The sequence below is a fragment of the Eupeodes corollae genome, chromosome 2 (assembly GCF_945859685.1).
Source record: "Eupeodes corollae chromosome 2, idEupCoro1.1, whole genome shotgun sequence".
Taxonomy (NCBI): domain Eukaryota; kingdom Metazoa; phylum Arthropoda; class Insecta; order Diptera; family Syrphidae; genus Eupeodes; species Eupeodes corollae.
The window spans coordinates 113109074-113123165 of record NC_079148.1 but is presented as its reverse complement, the minus strand read 5'-3'; the positions used below and the strand labels follow the sequence as shown (position 1 = coordinate 113123165).

At 33.3% G+C, this 14092-nt stretch overlaps 1 protein-coding gene across 1 annotated transcript in view; it reads left to right on the top strand.

Annotated features, from left to right (window-relative positions):
• LOC129945191 (titin-like) overlaps nt 1-14092 on the top strand; it is a 270413-nt gene that overhangs the window by 102233 nt on the left and 154088 nt on the right. The window contains 8 exon segments of the mRNA XM_056054849.1: nt 4311-4517; nt 4580-4740; nt 4887-6575; nt 6749-8048; nt 8303-8671; nt 10980-11083; nt 11149-11329; nt 11772-11873. Of these exon segments, the coding sequence (XP_055910824.1) occupies nt 4311-4517; nt 4580-4740; nt 4887-6575; nt 6749-8048; nt 8303-8671; nt 10980-11083; nt 11149-11329; nt 11772-11873 (4113 nt within the window).

The following is a 14092-nucleotide window of genomic DNA, read 5'->3' as shown; positions in this document are numbered from 1 at the left end:
CCTTCTTAAAGTTTCCGAATTTTCTTCACATAAAAATAATTTAACAATCATTACTTTTTTACTATCTAGGCCACTTTACAACACCCTAACATGTTCATATTTCCAGAATAGGTTTGAAAAATAAAAAATATATCCAATTTATCCTGCGAAAAAGCTCCCATTCAGTCGATAAAATACTGGCATCTCTGTTTAATCATTGCATTAACAAGAGCCACTTTCATTCAGCTTGGAAAAGAGCAAAATTGTAACCAATAGCTCAAACTAGGTATACAACAGAATTAAACGACTTTCGACCTATTTCCTTGCTTTCCAACATTGGAAAGCTCTTCGAAAAAATAAAAGTTGACCCAGTCAATATTCTCTGTGAGGATAAAAACGTTATTCCTCAAACTCAATTTGGGTTTAGAAAAGAAGATTCAACTGAACATGGCACGCCTGAGATCTAAAAGATGAAGGATTTCGTTGAATTCGATTAAGTTAAAGTATTTAATAATCTTTGGCACAAATGGATGATCTATAAATTGTTAACACTTAATTTTGTCCCACATGGCTATTGGGAATTATTCAAAGTTTTCTTAAAAACCGATTCTCACCGGTTAAGCTGAGCAGTCAGATCATTTCCGAATTTTATCCGGAATTCCGCAGGGATCAGTACTGGGTCCCATTTTGTTTCATATATGTATATTTATATGATTTTTGATTCGGTTATTTGAAGGAAGAACCTAATGGAATCCTATTTGCAGACGATACCAGAGTAGACAGTGACATACAGAAAGCAAAAGTACAGAACAAAAGTAACCCTTACTTTTAGGATATTTCCAATAGTGGGGTTTAAATATAAATACGGACAAATTTAGGTTAACATGCTTTCGAAAATCTAGTGAAAAGGCCATCATATGGCAGTTAAAGAAAGTTAAACTTTCTCCCTAAACATAATTAACGCACCTATTCCATTACGAACCGAAATTAATTACTTAGATATTAACTTTTATAACAGATTCCTTTTCAATAAACACGCCCGAAAGACATTATGTAAGGCCTATTCTGCGAGGTTAAAGCCAGTACTGCACTCAAAACGAATGCCCAAAAATACAAATATTTTGGTATTTTGATTCAACCAATATTGGCATTGGATTTTGCTCCTGGTTTACTATTTCACCTACGGTAGCTAAAGAGCTTTAACGATTTGAGAGAAAAATGTTTGGAAAATTTAAAAAATATTTCGCAAATAAAATAATTTATGAAGATTGCAAAATAATTCCACCAGTCCAATATTTAACAAACCTTACAAAAATTAAAGTTAAACGCACTTAACATCATCCAAACGCACTTATAAGAACCTTGTTTGATTTAAACCTTACAAACAGTTTGGAAGACAACTACTATCTTTCTCCTTATAACATCGTTAATAAGAGATCATTACCATAATTAAGCCTGACATTAACGGAGATTGCTTGATACCTTTTTACGAGAAAGCGTTATGCTCTAACTTAAGAGGATAAACAACTTAAATTATATCTATGTATTTAATCTTATTCATTTTATTATATATTGTATTTCATGAAGGGTAAATATTAAGTTGAGTGGCATGTTAGCCATCTTTTTTTTTGTCTTTATTTTTTATTCATTTATGTAATTATATACATAAGAGAAATTGTGTTTCAAATGCCCCAATAAAAGAATTTAATTAAATTGAACTAAAGCAGAGAAGGACTGAATCAAATTGCCAATGTCACCAGACTAACAAAAGGGTTCATTTTGAATAGCCCGATGTTTGGAAAGCAGTCATCTTTTGACATTTGCTAAGTTAGAACTTCGCTATTACTAAAAATATAACGACATTGAAATTATTTAAAAATTGTACAATGTGCCACACAAACGACGAAACAATCGCAATTTTGCAAGAATAATTCCTTCATCATGTTTTTTCTCGAAGAGCTAATCACAATTGGATACCTTATCATTTAACACCTTTCTTTTGGAACATGATTCAAAACTTTAAACATTTTATTTGTAACGTTATCCAAGACGTGGCCCATTTATCTGATATAGTTTTCTTTTTAAAAACCTTACTTTTTTAATACAATTTATTTCTTGCAACAAAAAAGTCAAATATAAAGGAATCCCAGATGACAGTAGCCATCATATACATTTTTTGGTCAACAATTAAAAATTCCAATTTTCTGAGAAACGGACCCATTAATTTGTTTGAAATGTTCCTTAACATTTCTTAACTTAGCTTTTTTTATTATAAAAAAGGTATTGCTTTAAAAAAACACTATTTTTATTTATTTCCTCAGCAACTTAAGAAGCTCTAGATAATATTTGATGATCAAAACTGTTAAATTCTTTTTTTTTGAGTTTTAAAAAAAAAACTGAAATCCTTCAAAATTCGCTACATCAAAACGGGTTTAAGTTTTTACCGAAATTACAATACGAAAAAATATACATATTTATAAACAAAAATTAACTCCATACGTAAAATATTTCTGTACAAAAATTGACAAAATTTTGCAAAATTAGCTTAAAAAAAAAACAGTTGTAAAGATTTTCGAAAAAAAAATTAATAAATTACGGTTTTTTTGAGAAAATTATTGGCATTTCAATTTTTAAAGATAAACTTATTTTGCATGTATATTTTTTCAGTCTTAGAATATGGGTTCTATTGTTCATTTTACTAAAGTGTACAAAAGTTTTAGCCTTGTTACGGTTTTAAAAATGTAAATATAAGTTTTTAGCCCTTTTGGTCTGTAAATCAAAAATTGTGAAGAACGTTTTTAATAACTTAAATTTGTGATTATCTTCTGTGGCATTTCTCAGTAAAATCTGTTGAAATATAGCAGTGAAATTTAAAAGAGTTCAATAAGTCTTATAGTCTAGTAGTTCTAGGCTTCCAGAGAATTCTATCGTTATCGAAACATTTAGTTGGTTCTATTTGTTTGAAAAGTATTCCATAATTTTGTCGTTAAGAGTAAAGTTCGTCGCGAAATGATAAAAGTCACGTTATTGTGAAATTGAGACGATACAAAAGGAATCGTGTATAGCGTCATCATTATTTCAGTACTTAAAATTGTCATTCATATTTGTATCCCATTTGTAGACGGTTTTAAAAGTTGTCAATCAAATTAAGCAATAACGAACCTAGACTAAGATGGAATAAAACCACAAAATTAACTATTCCAGTAAAAACCAATACCCTAACCCTTTTGGAATTTTAGCAAGTGATTCTTACATTTTTGTCAGCACTAACTATATTTTATATTCCGGAATTATAGTGTCCTCTTTGCAGGGTTCGACACAGCCCCGATACACTTTTATTATTTTTTAATTTAGTTCGTTGACTTTTTTCCTATTCAGGCCCTGGTGCTGATCTTTTCTTTTTAGATTTTATCATGTTCAAACAGCTGAAAGTTTATTACAGCTGTTTTTAGATTCGGTATCTCTGATACCCTCTTCGAAATGTTGTCAGAAGTTCCTTATATGTTCACTTAATTCTGCGGTGATAGCACTTCCAAGAAATAATATAATTGATTTAATTGGAAAGGGATCTCTTTACATTTTTGTCGTAAAAAGTTTAAGGAGCAACCAACGCTGTGTCAAATCTGCGAGAAAATAAAAAGTTTTGACCGATACAACTTTGCTGTTGGATTTCTAATCACTGTAACGATAATGACAGTACGCTAATTTGCAGTTCGTTTTTCGTCAAAGAAAACCATCAAAACAATTAAATTTTCAATTAAATACTCAGGATTACAAAAACACAATTTTAATGAAATCTCCTATAAGAATAAATGACAAATCCTTAAACTGTGACTTCTTTTCTCGGTGAATTGCTTGCCATTGTTTCAGATTATGACTAAACCCAAGACAATCGCAAATAACATTGCAATTATATTTTTAATGATTAAAACATTTGAGAGAAAGATATTTTTTTCATGACGAATTTTGTCTGACAAAATTTTGATTAATATGTGCATTGTTAGCTGAATTAATTTGACTTCATTAAAAAAATCATTGAATTATTTTAAAACACAAAATTCATTCCCGTAGGTATATGATTAATTAATAGTGCATCTTTTGATATTCCAAGGACTTCACATTTTTTCAACTGAATACGTTTTTATTTTGGCTCGATGCCAATTTGTCTAGATTGGTTTTATAATTCATTAAAATTACAAATTGTGCTGATAGAATTTTGACTCTTGTACATTTAAATGCTAAAACATGAGATTAATGAAATAGGATGGAAGATTTATGTTTCGCAATTCCAAATATAAAATCCTAATGTTGTTATTCATTTATTTTCACAGAAACTATTTTCCCTCCTGTTTTCGGTCATCGTCTGCAAGCCCAAGTTGCTAAACGTGGCGAACGTATTGTCATGGAAGTCGAAGTAACTGGAACACCCGATCCAACTGTCACATGGCTGAAAGATGATAAACCTTTGAAAGAAGTCGGTTTGTCCGAACATAGAATCAAATCAGTGGGAAATACACACACTTTAATCATTGAAAAAGGTAAGAATTTGTCAAAGATTTCTCAAAGTGGGACAAGTTTGACTGAAACATATTCCTTCTAGGTCAAACTACTGATTCTGGTAAATTTATGGTGAAAGCAACTAATGCCGGCGGAGAAGCCAAGAGCATAGCAGATTGTGTTATTGTTGAACCAACACCGGAACGAATGGTTGAAGTTGTCAAAACTGTCATCTTTGATGATGCCAAGGATATCACAGCTGAGGTATGTCTTAAGAACCCGTGTTTCATATAAAAACATAAGATTTCATTGTATAATATCTCATCTTTCTCTAGAACTTTAAATCTTATTCTATTTTTCATCTTTCTCAAAAATTATTTCCATTACAAAAAAAAAAATTGACTCTTTAGACCTTTAAGCCAGAACCACCTGGTTTTCAAACAAATCATTCGACAACAACAACTGAAACCGATTTGCATGGAACTTCTGAATCAAAAATTATAACCGAGCATCGTTGCACTACTGCAGCAACTATGCGTCTTGAACACAAGTCTGCCTATTTAGATTTACCGGTCCTACAGCGACCACAACCAACCACTCAGACTACAGAGACCAAACCGATCTTGCCGGATTTCAAAAATATCTCAACCAGTTTCCAAAACAGTCAAACAGTCACCGATTCGGTACAACCTGCACCAAAACCACAGGTCCCAGTTCAAGCCACTCCATTTATGGAAAATGGACAAACCGAAACCACTTCGGTTAGCAAAAAATCGTCCTTCGAATACTTTAAGAAGATCGAAGTTCAACAGCAACAGCAGAAGCAACATCAACAATACCAACCGATGAAAGCTCAATCAGAGGAGAAGTATATGAAGTTTCAAGATATGACTAAGCCAACAGGTCCTCAGCTTTCCATTAAACCAGGGGCACCTCCACTTGAGACAGACTTTAATCTTATCCCGGGTTCTCCCCCAGAAATGTGTTATATTCCTAAGGTTGAATACCAAAAGCCTCAACTGGCAGACAAGATCAAGAAAATTGAGCAATCTCAGGCTCAGCAGGGGTTGAAAGAACCCCCGATGGGTGGTGTTCAGCTTCTTCCCCAAATGTCACCAATTCTCGAAGAGACTTCACGAAGCTCTTCATTTGTGAAAGAGACAAAGATCGAGTACGGACAGCCGATTATTAGACCAGCTGCAAACCTACCAACTCCAGCAAGACCCTTCACTCGATCACCATCTCCGAAGCCTTCTGCTGAGGGCTTGAGGATGGAAAAACTATGGACACCAACACCCACTCAAAATGGCGGTGACTATGAAAGTTACAATAGTGACTATGAACACAGTTACAGGAGTGAACCGGAGTGTGAGGTTCCAAAGACGATTGTGCAGACCAAACAAATCTTTGAGGAAAAAATCAAGGAGCACGAAAGTCGAGAGCTCTCTGCACCAAATTTGGTGAAACAAGTCACTTCGGTGTCTATCCCTGTGGTTGTAACTCCAAAACCAGACCCACTACCTGATATAAATCTTGTTCCTGGATCTCCTCCAGAAATCTGTTTTGCTCCTCAACCCGAACAGCGCCGGCAATCTCTAGTCGAAGCAATGGAGAAAAGCCTTGAAATTGATCTTCTGCGTGGACCTTCGAAAGTGTTGCCCCATTCCGTGCCAACATTCATTTCACAAGCACAACCAACAACTAAAGCATCTCCAGCCTCGGTTTACTCTAAGCCCAATCAATTTGATGTTCCTAAGATCGTAAAGCCTCCACCACCAGTCTTGCCACCAAAACTTGTGCGCCTTGAGGCCTCAGAGAGTGAATACGAAAGTGATCGTTGGAAGTACAGTGGCAGTGAATCAGATGAATCTTGTTTTAAGCCTGTCAAGGCCCCACAGGTTGTTGGCGCTCGTCCCAAATCCATGGAAGTTCCTCAGGTTCCGCTTAAAGTAAGCGGCTACACAGCCGACACTGAAGAGCTAAGCTCTCGAAAGTTCGAATCAGTCTTCGAAAGTCGCCAGTTTTTCGAAAGCAAACAACAAAGCAGTACGCAACAATATCAAAATGGCTTCGGTGCGTCACCCATTCGGGAAGAAAAGGTTCGCAACTGAGTTTGTGTGTGTGTGTGTGCGTAAATACGTACGTGTTTTTGTGTGCGCTTCCTTAATTATTTTGTCTAAGGCCCCATCTGCATGTTCTAACTCCACTTTGCTTTTCTTCTTTTCTTTATGTTTCTGCGGTTATTTTAAATTTTATCTCTTACATTCTCTAGGATTTCAAAAAATCATCAATGGTCAGTAACATAACATACAACGTCCCACCGAAACCCCAACCTGTACCCACTGCTGTAAGCCCATCGAGATTCAATAAAGGTGATGTAAGCGATTATAGCAGCGAAATTGACGAACGTTTCCGATCGGTATCACGCACCTACGAATCTGATTCCGAAATCAAGGGCTATCGAGTGGTTCATCCTCCAACTCCTACACTCTCTGGACGTCGATCAAATATCTCCAATGGCCATAAATCCCCCCTACCACCAATGGAATTTGAACAGCCTCCACAAATGCAAGGTCCATCGAGACCAAAATTTGAACCTATCAAACAGGAACACTATCAAAAGAGTCAAACTCAGAGTCAAAGTCAACAACAAAAGGTCTTCAAACCCAAACCAGTGGCTGCAAAGTTTATAGAAGCCACTCAGGCTGCATCTTCTCCTAAGACTACCATGTACTACACCTCAGTCACTGGTGCACCAATGCACTTGGCCAAGGTGGCAACCGAGACAAAGAACTCAATGCAAATGAAGGAGTCTACTGAAACCTGCCAACGTATTGTTAACATGCAACAGACCAAGCGAGTCATACACTTCGACAGCAATGAACAAAAGCAACGCAGCGAAACTCCCTTGGAACCTTTTCCGTATACGGTTACTAGTCCCAACCGCTTGACCCCAGCTCGTCAAAGTGTTCCCCCACCTGGCACTCCAACCAGATTTGTGCCTGGAGACTTGAGGGAGTCAGACTATGAGAGCGAAGTAGAAGGCGCCAGAATACGTCCATTATGGACCCCAAATCCAAATGAAGGAGAGCCACGTTATCGCCATGTTGAACCACCTCACATGGGCGCAGGTGGACGTTGCACTAGCCTGCCACGCACATACGAACGAGTCCTGTCACCTATGGAATTCGATCGAGGTCCCGAGATGCCTTCAAAGATTCATATTGACACTCAAAGCCAAAGGCAAAATAGCCAAACGCTTGACAGATATTCCTCGTCTTCATCGAAGAAGACATATCAGCGACACGTCACCAAGACCACACGTGACGACATGAACCTCGAAGTTGGTTCACCACCAAAATACAGCTATATCCAGAACCAGGCCGATTCTCAAGCCAACGATATGGGCACCACGTTCCTGCAGAAGCATCACAAGTTCGTCAATGACATAACATCTGACTTAAAAGCCGCACCAACCCAGCACATCCGACCGGGATTCAAACGGGCCCCAAGTGAAGGCACGACAAATAAGCCCGAGGCTTACCGGAACGAATCTAGAGTTTCCCAATACGGTAAGTCTTCTAAAGCATGTTTGTTTTTGTTTTTTATTTGGTTTGATTTTGGTTTTCTCGAGTTTGAAATTCAAAAGTTTTCAAGAAATGTAAAGTCTAAGTATACTCATTTCTGGAAGCTTGGTGAATCGATTCTTTGCGTTTTTTCGCTTGATTTTTGATTTAATTAAAAGAAAACAGTTTTTTTAAATCTCGATCCTTCTGTTTCCCCCCAACAAAAACTCTTCTAAAAATTCTACAACAACAAAAAACAGGTACAAAATGTGTCGACCCCAATACAGGTTTGATTTACTTCAAATATGATTTTGGTTATGAATTCGGAATTCTATTTCCGGGCGAGGGTAAGAAATTCATTGGCGGTAAGTCCTATTCGTCGTCTTCGAATTCGAATAATTTGCCAAAGAAGTCAATCTCGAGTTCGATGCAAAACCTAGCTGGTGAAATTGTTATACCAGTTCAACATGAACGCTCGACTCCAGCACCGGGACAATCATCAGTAAACACTTCGTATCAATATTCAAATGCGTATGTTCCTCAAAAACGTCGTACATCGTTGCCAACAATCGAAATCAACATTGATCGACTGCATGCAAATGATTCAGCATTGCCTAATTTGAGAACAGGTAAAGACTAAAAACAAATATGGCGCGCATATTGTTAGTGATTTCACTTCGATGTTGTAATAAGGCTTTATCAGCTATAATAGGCTTATCATATTTCATTTGCAAGCACAAAATGAGAGCTTTATGATTTATTTGTTCTTCACAATGATGTTTAAATATCAATTTTTTTATCTCATCATCATTTTTGTACATTTCATTTGTGTGTTAAATTGGCGATCAAATTCAATTATTTTTTTTAAAACAAAGCGTTTCCTCCATGTCCAGATTAAAAATATCATTTGTCCTCTTTACGCCAAAACGCTGAATCATCTTTCATTTTCTTCCAAGAACCTCATCTCACATAGTGCTTAAAAATCTGTAGGTAATCAAATATTTTTTTCGAAACAATGTAAAATATTGGCAGCACTTAAACCAAGTTTCTTTTAGATTATTAAATAATTGATATGGAATAACTACCAAAATCTAAAATATGGCCCAGTATCAGTATAGATGTAAATGTCATTACTCTAAAGGAGTAGAACCCGTGGCGTGATAGTTATTGCGTAGAACAGTCATGCAAGAGGTCTTGGGTTCCATCCCTGCCAATACCACCTAAAGCTTTTTTCATGGGAACTGTCTTCTGCGAGGAATTCAAAAATCCTTCAAGAGTAATTCTCGTCATAAAACCTGCTTTCCCAAACTAGCCTTTTGAAAACGACATACAAACTGTAGGTCCCCTTCATCGCTGACCTTACTAGGCCACTAGGCCTTGCTTCTTTACGAGCAGTTGCGCCAAACGGATTATTAAGTTGCTTCAGATCAACGATATATAAATAGTAAGACGTCACAGTCAAAATATCAAACATTTTTTTAACAGTTTTGGGAGTTGTCAGATTGATTTTTGAACTCAATCTGACATTTGATAAGACAAAGTATAAAAATAGAAATGAACGAAAATAAATGAAATCTCTTTAACGTTGAACAACAGATTGTGTTGAACATTTTTAGTGAACCAAGATTTGTTTACACTAAAAAGCTATGGAGTAAGTTTTAAACAATTTTAACAACAATAAGAAAAAGGAATTAACTAATTGTTAAGGTCGAACATTTGAGAGAATCTTGTTTGCTATCTTCTTCATTATAATAGGTTTTAGAACGAATGGAAATTATTAAATTTGCTTTTTTACCACCTTTATTTTTTGAAAACTATCTGTGGACAGAGCTGTCAAATTTGAATGTTAGTTTTTACATTATTTCGTTCAAAATTTGACATTTCACATATTTTATCATTTCACTATATTGAACAACGCCAGAGCTAAATTTTATCCTAAACAATTGTCAAAGGGCCTAAGATTCGACAGAATAATCCGATAATTCGTGTGATACTTCAAACATGCTTCAAAAGTGAAGAAGAAAAAATCACTAATTTCAGTTTAAACACAAGCAAGATTTTAAAGGACGTCGTGAAATAGCAGACTTCAAGTCAAATTAGTTCAAAAGTGACATAAGCCGTAGACAGATGGAATTCGTAAATTTTAGCTATCCCAAGCAGCGAATAGCTTCAACGATACCAATATGTTTTGTTCTCCTTTGGTCAGCGAAATGAACTTATTTTCAAAAACTGTCGGTAAAACAACAGACACACTCTAACAACTATTTTTAGTTTTGCTAAACTTGTGGTTCCAAGTTCTAAAGAAATACATCAATAGCACGAAACTAAAAATTCCACCGACGAAAAAACGTTTCTGAAATTTACACCCATTCCTTAAATGATATTTCTTTTTTCTTCGTTAAAGAAATCATCAGGACAAAATGTCTTTTGCTGAATTTGAAAATTATTTTGTTATTTTGAGTAATCATGAGTATATTGTAGGCCCTGATTGAACTAGGGTCATATCGTCTTAATCATAATAGTTCAACTCTTGCTTCTCATTAATATGTTGAAGATTGGAGTTTAATGAAAATTCTAATATATTTGTATATCTTTTTAAGAAATCTTGTGATATATTTTAAAAATGGTAATAAATACTATGTATTGTTAATATTAATGCTTTTTCAAATTGAAATTATAAATACTAAACCTATTCCTCCTGCCGATTTGTCTAAAGCATCTTTAAACATAAATCCAAAGTTTTGATTATTATTATTGTTGTGTTGTTGCATGAATCAACTAATTTTGTTTTGATTTTTGTGTGTCTTAATTTCGACTTTATGTATGTTTTTTTTAAAAAAAAAGAGTGAAGAGTGAAATTTAAAAAAAAATGCTATTGCTTCAAATACAAAGATTAACACTTGAATATAAAACAAACAAAAAAACAATTGAATATAGAAGTTTCGCAAACTACCACAGTTTCTGATCAATCATCTGATGTTCCTGTCAATTCGCATTTACTACGTCAGAATCAAACAAAGAAGCCTCCAATCTTTATAACGGTAATTAAATTGAATGTTTTTTTTTAAATGAATTCAACTCAATTTAAATTCAATTATTTTTTTAGCCATTAAAAGATATAGCAGCAGCAACTGGAAAAACTGCTCGGTTTGAATGCATTGTCCAAAGTGATCCTAATACGGCTATTGCTTGGTTTAAAAATGGCTACGAACTAGATTGCAGCAATAAACACGTCATCGAATATCGAAATGGAGTTTGCCGATTAACAATACCACAAACTTATCCAGGTACAAATTATTGTTTATTAAATAGTCTTATTTAAGTGTATAAGGATATTGCTTTTTTTGTTCTTTGAAAACTCTAGATCGATTTGATCAATATTTATTCATTTTATCAGAACAATTTTTCACGTAAAATAGCAGATGTTACAAAACGTATGTTCTGCAAATTTTAAAATAAAATAAAATTAAGGCGCATTTGCTGAAACCAACTTAAATCTTTAAGGTCAACATAAACACTAATTTTCTACTTTTTCCTCTATGTAAACCGTCAAATAAGAGCTCAAGTTACACTTAAACTACTTAAGTTTCGTTTCAGCAAATAGAACTAATTTAATTTAAAAATTATTTGGCTTTAGACTTGAAACTTTATTATATTATTATTATTTACTACAAATTAAAAAAAAAATCAATTTTCAAATATTGAACTTGTGTTTTTTTTCATTTTTAGATGATGCCGGCATTTACTCTTGCAGTGCCGCAAATTTATTGGGTACAGCAACAACACAGGCACAACTTGTAGTTTCAACCAACAATCGTGGATCACGAATTTAGAAAAAATATAATAAAAACAAATAAATACAGAATAATATAAACGAAAATTATTAAAATTAATTTAATTACTTTTAAATTTATTTAAATTATTCTTTAAATACTTTTTGTTTTGGTGTGAAACTTCAAACAATAAAAAGTCAGGTTTTTTGAATTGAAATAATAATAATAAATTATACCCTATCCTGATTATAGTATTACGATTTATAAAATTTATTTTTTATTTACGAATCGAATTTTACTAAACACAATAAATGAAATAAAGAATAACGAAAATAAAAATATAGTGAAAATAAATTTTAATTTTAAGTGCGTTTTATTTTGTTCAAGATAGATTTTATTTATCCTAGAAATATTTTGTAAACACAATGCAGTATTTTAATTATTTAAAGATTTTTATCAAAACTTTATAAGCAAGGCTTTGATTGAATTCTTCAGAATTCCTATTATGAGATTAATTAAATTACTCGAGAATGTTATGTTTACTTTTTTACATATTTTTGAAACATGAAATTTTTCGTTTCATTGCTCATTTGAATTGTTCGAACGAAATGAAAACTTTGTAGGGAAATTTGTTTTAAAAAGTATTTTAAAATTAAAACAAATAAATAAATTAGGTGGCGCAACAGTCCGTAGAGAACCAGGGCCTAGTGATTTACAACTCTCAACCATTCCTGTGTGCGAGTAATGTTGTCAGAAATGGAGGGGACCTACAGTTTATATGCCGAATCCGAATGGCTAATTTAGAAAACACTTTTTCATGACAAGAATTACTCAAGGAATTTTTCAATTCCTCGCAAGAGGCAGTACCCGTGAATAAAACTTTAGGTGGCACAGGCAGAGATCGAACCCAAGACCTCTCGCGTGACAGTCCAGCAACTAATATCATGTCACGATTTTTAAAATTAACTTAGAAATTAAATTTGCTACATTTTTTAATGGAAGTATGGCAATTTTACTGTTTTAATTATACAGCAATTTCTTGAATTGTCCCTAATCATTCTGACACTTTAAAGTCGTTTTGGTTTTGACTATCTATTGTAAGACTTATGCAAATTTTTTGTATGTTTTAGAGGCGAGAGTGACAAACTTTTCTATATGATTTTTGAAATATTTTTCAAAAATTGAACATTTCTTTGAATCTAAGCTGTCAAATTGTTTTTGTTTAAGGTCCACTTTACAAAAAAATTAAATATTGCCTTTATATTGGAAGAGCCTTTACAATGACAATTCAAACAGAAGTAGTAGATGAATTTTTTTGAAGTGAATTTCAACAATTTCAAATAGTTTCTGAAGCATTTATAGTTGCATTTTTAGTAATGGAATGTTTTTAATTTGTTAAATGTAAATAGATACCAGCTTCATATTGACATCTATCCAAAATAAATGCTTTTTAAATTGAAACCTCTTACTGAAAATGTTTATATTTCGGGGACTTGAATATTTTGAAATTATACATGATACATACAACTTCCACAAAATAATTCTAGTTAGTGAATTCTTTTTTAAATTGTTGAATATATTACAACATTGTAGCTACACTGGGCCACACGGGCTTGCTCGTGTCACCAGAGACTGCTCAAAAATATTTTTCTTTCATTTTAAAATTTAAAAAAGTTTGTTTTCAAAAATTTAAAAACCATTTGATTTTATTTCTCTTTGATTTGAAAATCATTAGAGCGTTTTTTTTTTGTAAATTAATTTTGCATACAAATAACTTTTGAATTTCAATTTAGTGATATTTTGAGTATGCAGTTATTTCATGTTAATTATATACGATTTCCATTTCAATTTCGTTAAAAATGTGATGATCCACTTTGCAAATATCGAATTTTGAAAATATGTTAATATTTATTTTTAAATAAAAATAAAAACAATGACATTTCTGGTCATCAAATATTATCGAGACAATATAATGGGCATAACTAAAATCAGGTTATTAGTATTTGATAAAACCTAAAAACAAAGAAACGGTTCTGTGGGGCAATACAAAAATATATATTATTTTATTGAAATAAGCCAAATTAAGGTGGACCCACTTTTTTCGACTTCTCTATCATCGTAATGTCGTGTTTGATCAAAATCTCGAGCTCTAAATTAATTTTTTACGAATGCAAAACTTGCCATATTGTTCTTTTAAAACCGTTCCGGGTTCAATAAACTAATAAATGCTTTGCAAATAGCTGGCTTTATCATGTTTAAGCCTAGTACATACTTCCT